The 6,657-nt window shown below is 44.8% G+C and overlaps 1 protein-coding gene across 1 annotated transcript; it reads right to left on the bottom strand.

Annotated features, from left to right (window-relative positions):
* Window positions 1-1,083: 1,083 nt before the first annotated feature.
* LOC123770198 (uncharacterized) lies at window positions 1,084-5,284 on the bottom strand. The gene is made up of 4 exons (XM_045761872.2): window positions 4,988-5,284; window positions 2,227-2,421; window positions 1,789-2,076; window positions 1,084-1,442 (listed from the first exon to the last, which is right to left on the bottom strand). The coding sequence occupies exons 1-4, from the start codon at window positions 5,142-5,144 to the stop codon at window positions 1,282-1,284; spliced, it is 801 nt and encodes a 266-aa protein (XP_045617828.2). The 5' UTR covers window positions 5,145-5,284; the 3' UTR covers window positions 1,084-1,281.
* Window positions 5,285-6,657: the final 1,373 nt, after the last annotated feature.

Genomic DNA, 6,657 nt, shown 5'->3' with positions numbered 1-6,657 from the left:
ACCCTGGAAACACAAACCAAAACTGTCTCTATTTTCCGCTTGTTACAACTTGTAATAAAGTTGTTACATCTTGGCTTAACGTGTTTATGACGTATTAGAACGTTGTTACAACTTACTATATTGGTTGTTATAACTGGTTAGGAGGTGTTAAAAACTTGTTCGAACGTTGTACCAACGTCGTAGTTTCGGTGTGTGTTTGGCGGGAATGCACTGTGATCTAATTACGCGCTGAACCTTACACAAGCCAGCCAGTTCTGCTACCTGGTTGATACCTGGTTGATACCTGGTTGATACCTGGTTGATGGGGTTCTGGGAGTTCTTCTACTCCCCAAGCCCGGCCCGAGGCCAGGCTTGACTTGTGAGAGTTTGGTCCACCAGGCTGTTGCTTGGAGCGGCCCGCAGGCCCACATACCCACCACAGCCCGGTTGGTCCGGCACTCCTTGGAGGAGTTATTACACAAGGCCATTCCAGTCCCACGGAATATTGCTCCTTTTAATTCTTGAATTCCGTAAGGTTTCAACTCGTGTTCCGGCCAGTTCGGAAAAACTTAAAAAGATTCGAACAGGTGTGTGGTTACGTTCTAAGGGAGACATCTTAGCATTCCGATCAAGTTCCCAGAGCAAGGTTGATCATGTGGGGGTGGGTGGGGGGGGGGGGGACCTGTAGACCCCCAGCTGAGAGGCCGGACACTAAATAAAAATTAATGATATTTTGTTGCAATAATTTTATTCTTGCGAGCGGCAATTGCAAGCACCATTTTTTGTGCAGAAAACAATTACGAAAACACATGGAGAAATATGTTGTTGTTGTTGACAAATGTTAAAAGCCTGATCTCACAGGCATGTGAAACGAATGAGTGTCATGAATATGTCAAGAATGTCATGACTTTGTCAAGAGTGTCCTGAATATGTCAAGAATGTCATGAATAGGTCAAGAATGTCATGAATAGGTCAAGAATGCCATGAGGTGTCGAACCAGACACAAAACAGCAGTTCACATGTGTTACACAAGTGAGAAGTTGCCATCTGTGGCAAGTGTGTCATGGCGACAGTATTAATTATCTGAGGTTTTTCTCATGACTGATGTATTACGGCAGGTGGAGTAGGCTTAGTGTAAGGTCATGGTAAGTACATCATGGTAGTGGTTAGGTGAGACAGTCATGGTAGAGGCCATTGATGTTAGCGTGCTAGTAAGTGCTAGTATCCTGGGTATCCCTGTGTTATAAAACATGTGACTTGTTATAGTCTCTATAATTAGCAGTCAGGTGTGTGTTTCAGGTTCTACTCCTCCTCCTCTTCCTCCTCTCCTTCTTCTTCTTCTCCTTCTTCTTCTTCTTCTGCATCTTCCTCTCCTACCACTTCCTCTCCTTCTTGAGGTGCTTCTTCTCCTTGTGCGCCTTCATTCCCTTCATTCACTCTCACTACATTATGAAGGTAGTCATCTGTAAGTTTAGGAGGATTTAGAATGTTAGATAAATCAGTGGTACAAATTAGAGCTAATTAAACTGGAATTAGATCTAGGAGTTAAGGGTTAAGAGGGAGGATGAAACACTGTTTAAACGATGTTGGCGTCGCTAAGTTACTTTACGTCAAGGAAATACAGCAACGATATATATATTTTAGAGGTTTTCCAGTTTCATATTTGGCATTAGGTGTTTATTCTTGATGTTGAGACAGACTGATTCTTGATGCTGAAGCTTAGTAAGCATCACAGCTTACTAATCATCAGATATCAAGAACATCATCACCATCAACAGCTGTATTTTAAGTATAAGTAACTATACGAACCTTTGTGTATACAGCAGCGACACATGTTTCTGCCAGAGTTACTGCTGCCGGAGTGTCCACCGTTGCCAGAGTGTCCACCGTTGCCAGAGTGTCCACCGTTGCCAGAGTGTCCACCGTTGCCTGAGTGACCACCGTTGCCAAAGTTGTCGTTGTCACCAAAGTGCCTAGGGTTGTAGTTGTTGGAATCGGTGCTCCGACACGCGTGCTGGATCTCCCGTTCCTGTGAGCCACACTTCATTGCCTGGCATCTTCCTCCGGCTCGCTTGCACTCCTTAGAGTTCTTGCACTCTGTGTGGACACAACAGGTTTTTCATTGACATAGTGTATGTGTTTCGTACTGTGACATATACATACACATACACATACACGCACTCCTATATCACACACATGTGATTATTTATGGTGAGTAATTAACGCATACAGTGGAAACCAATTCACTTTTCTTATGTCCTTGTGCTTGGTTGTTGCCATGTCCGTTGCCGCTGCCATGTCCGTGATCGTTGTCGTGTCCGTGGCCGCTGCCATGTCCGTGTCCGGTCCCGCTGCCATGCCCGTGTCCGTCATCGTTGTCGTGTCCACTGCCGCTTCCGTGTCCGGATCCGGGTCCATATCTCTCTGCCACAGCAGGATCATCTAATAATGGACAAAATTGGAGAGCAATGGCGTTAATATCGCAAGAAGTCCTCCATATGTAAGTTTTTCTAAGCATTATTTGCAGAAATATTCACTAGTACAGTTTAGAATTCACACCAGATCTATCTATATGAGTCAAGTTAATATGTCTAGTTAAGGATGACTGAGGCGGTCATCAGTTATATATGAGAAAATCGATAGACATCACTTGCTTGAGGTAGGTTAGGTTAGGCTAGGTTAGTTTTTGTTAGGTTAAGTTAAGTTAGGTTAGGGTAGAATAATGTCACAGTCTCTGTGCTCTATATTGTGTCTATGGAACAATGGTACAGCCTCCGTGACTCAATTTTCGGGCTTTGGAACAAAGGCACAGTCTTCGTGTACAATGTTGTGTCTATGGAACAAATTCCCAGTCTCCGTGTTATATATTGTCTATGGAACAATGCCACAGCCTCCATGCCCTGTGTTGTGTCTATGGAACAACGCCACAGCCTCTGTGTGTGCCATAGAAACACAGTCACTGGTCTCTGGTCATATGTGTATGGCATTTCAAACTTCGTGTCTTGTGTCGAGTGTGTGGCACAGTGCCTCAACCCTCGTGGCAGCTGCTGTCTGTGGGGCAGTGACATAGTCTCTCGTCGGTCCTTTCCCCCTTCTCTTTCTTCCTCTGTGTCTCACACCCCATCTCCTGTTCCATTATCTGTAAGAAAGATAAAACTATTATTATTATTGTTATTATTATTATTTTGCGTATATTGTGAGTATATTTACTATTCGTGCCTGCAGGATTGAGCTGTTAGCTCTTGGGCCCCGCCTTTCTAACCGTCGGTTGTCTAATGTCCCGATTCCCGAGTTATTTTCCTCCACCGTATCTATTACATATATTTTTCTCTTTTTCACTCACACACACATCCCCAGGAAGCAGCCCGTGGCAGCTGTTTAACTCCCAGGTACCTATTTACTGCTAGGTAACAGGAGCACCAGGGTGAAAGAAACTCTGCCCATTGTTTCTCGCCGGCGCCGGGAATCGAACCCGGGATAACAGGATCACGCATCCAGCGTACTGTCCAGTCAGTCACCGGCCCCCTGGCGTGTGTGTGTGTGGGGGGGGGGGGGATCAAGGAATCGCGCGCGCGCACGAGGGATATGTAGTATCCCTCGTGCAGATATATGTATCTAGATACCCACTTAAGGTTAGATAAGTATAGAGGCATCATTCTCAATCGACTTGAGAATGGTCCAGGACGGGCCGAAACGTCGTCGTCCCTTCACCTTATAGTGTGTGGTCTGGTCAACATTCTTCAGCCACATTATTGTGACTCATCGCCTGCATGTTATGTCAAATTAAACAAAAAATTACTTAAAACTAAAATTTTGCAAAGAAACTTAAACATATTTTAACACGAAAAATTGGAGCTGTGAGATACCCTCGAACCCGGGTCCAAAAATCATCTCACAAGTACCCAACAAAGACAAAACTGTAAAATTTCAACTTGACATGTATGCATTGTGCTGTCTGGGTGATGATAACTGCTTGATGGAGTTCTGGGAGTTCTTCTACTCCCCAAGCCCGGCCTGGGGCCAGGCTCGACTTGTGAGAGTTTGGTCCACCAGGCTGTTGATTGGAGTGGCCCCGCAGGCCCACATACCCACCACAGCCCGGTTGATCCGGAACGTCGGGTGCGGGTGGGTGTATCATGATGGCTTGTAGTGAGCAGCTGCACACAGCTGTGTCGTGATGAGCTAACGAGCCTCTATCTGTTCACATCTGTAGCGGGATTGGCAACGATCCGAGACACCGATCATTATAATCCACCTGTATGATTGTCTATTTGATTTATATCAGCAAATATCTCTTTTTACTTTTTAATTCAGTCAGAATTTAAAACATGGCTGGGAAACGCACCCACCAAGGAAAGTGAGCCTCACAGCACTTGAAAAGAACGTCGAAGGGAGACTTGATCCCGACGTAAAAGATAATGAAAAGATACAGGAGGGATTCAGATGTCATCCACAGAGGCAGAGCAGATATGCAGACGATGAGTCACAATAACGTGGCTGAAGTATGTTGACCAGACCACACACTAGAAAGTGAAGGGACGATGACGTTTCGGTCCGTCCTGGACCATTCTCAAGTCAATTGTGATTCTCACAATCGACTTGAGAATGGTCCAGGACGGACCGAAACGTCGTTGTCCCTTCACTTTCTAGTGTGTGGTCTGGACAGCAGAGCAGATATGCCAGAGAAAGAGATAGCTTGAAGAATTGCTCCAAATAGGTTTTGTTAGGGGTTTCACTTTCACGCAGGTCGGCGTTCAATTCCCGAACGTCCAAGTGGTTGGCCACTACAAAATTCCTAAGAGATCTGTCCTATTTATTCTATTCAAGGCAGGTATACCCGTCTCCTGTATGTGGGTGGGTGTATCATAAGACACGGGGGACAGCTTAAGACATCGGGACAACATAAGACACGGGGGGACAGCATAGGACACGGGGGGACAACATAAAAACATAGGGGGAGAAAACCCACAAGGCATCACGACAAGACAAGCTCTCGAACTCACCTCACCGGAAGCTCCATTCTCGCTCGGCGCCTTTTCTGGCACGGGTTCGTCCGGGTTGGTGACCCCAACACCGTCCGGGTTGGTGACCCCAACACTGCCCTGGCCGGTCACCGTGGTCACCAGGAACACACAGAGGACCATCAACACATACAGGGACTTCATGGTGATGATGTCTAGCTACTGGGGAAGATATGGTCGATGAGGATGTTGCTTCACCCAACGCGCTGTCTGTGTGCTTTCCTGACTTCGCTGGAGTCGCCTTCAGGTGTCCGCCCGCCAGCGATGGAGTGTGGCTGAGGACTGGTGGCTCCAGCACCAGATACACCTGACTTATATCTAAAGTCAGCCGCAGTTAAACGCACAACCTGCTGCAACACACACACACACACACACACACACCTGCTGCCAATTGAACCCCAATGTAATTGAAACAGTGTACATTGTATTTTTATATTTTATTTGAGGGGTCGCGTTTCGCGCATGTACCAGGATATAAGAACTATAGCAGTGACTGAACACACTTCAGAGTCCCTCGTCTCTGAGTCCCTCGTCTTCAGAGTGCTGAAGCTGTACTTAAAACGCAAAAGAAAAACATGAAAGGCACTCAGAGGAGGAGGAGGAAGATTTCCTTAAAGACACTGAAGATGTCCAGTAGTTTCCCTTCCAACGCTTGTCCTCAAATACACCACGAAATCACCTTAATGTGATCTCATTGTGTATTTCAGTGATGTATTCACAAATACATCATTGTATCAATGGTGTATTTAGGTTATGGCGTTGTGGTCTATGGCGCTATAGCTTGGGAGTAAAAAGTGCACGGGGTTCGATTCCCCCTCTCGGCTCCTACTGATGTTCTAACTGATACATCACGTTAATGTGTTTTTATTGTGTATTATGATTATCATTAATATTATTATTATTATTATTATTATTATTTTTTTATATTTATTATTTTATCTGTGTTCTTCTCACGTTCTTATATCAACTAATATTACCTCCCCACAGTCAAGTCGTGTTCTGTTTTGCAGGTCATCTGTAGTAGCAGATCTCAGGTGCATTATCTCTAAAATCAAAGTAATGGTTAATAAAGGTATGTTCTAGTCTCTGATCATTGATTGTTGTTCTCAAAGATCCTCTCAACGTGGATATTGGACCAGGATACAGGTTCACTGACGGGAGCTCTGACTCGTATTTTCATTCATGGACGCTTACACTTTATTTATTATACAGTTCACTGCTTCAAAGACTGACAACAAAAGGCCGTCGGGTTCACATCATATAAGTCAAAGACTGACAACAAAAGGCCGTCGGGTTCACATCATATAAGTCAAAGACTGACAACAAAAGGCCGTCGGGTTCACATCATATAAGTCAAAGACTGACAACAAAAGGCCGTCGGGTTCACAGCATATAAGTCAAACACTAACGTTAAAAAATACATTAGTTGGTATTTGACTTACAGCACACTTGGTCGTGTTCGAAGCTGTAATTCGAACACGTGCTTCGTTCACTTTCAGCCTGTAATTTAAACATTCTTTAAAAATTCGTAACCCAGTCAACTTACTTAGGCCTAGCCTAGCCTAACCTAAATCAACGTAACCAAAACACCCTACAATACCTTATCTAGGCCTAACCTAATATATCCTAACCTTACCTAACCTAACCTAACCTAACC

This window comes from Procambarus clarkii, chromosome 45 (assembly GCF_040958095.1).
Source record: "Procambarus clarkii isolate CNS0578487 chromosome 45, FALCON_Pclarkii_2.0, whole genome shotgun sequence".
NCBI classification, from domain to species: domain Eukaryota; kingdom Metazoa; phylum Arthropoda; class Malacostraca; order Decapoda; family Cambaridae; genus Procambarus; species Procambarus clarkii.
This window is presented reverse-complemented; position numbering and strand designations above follow the sequence as displayed.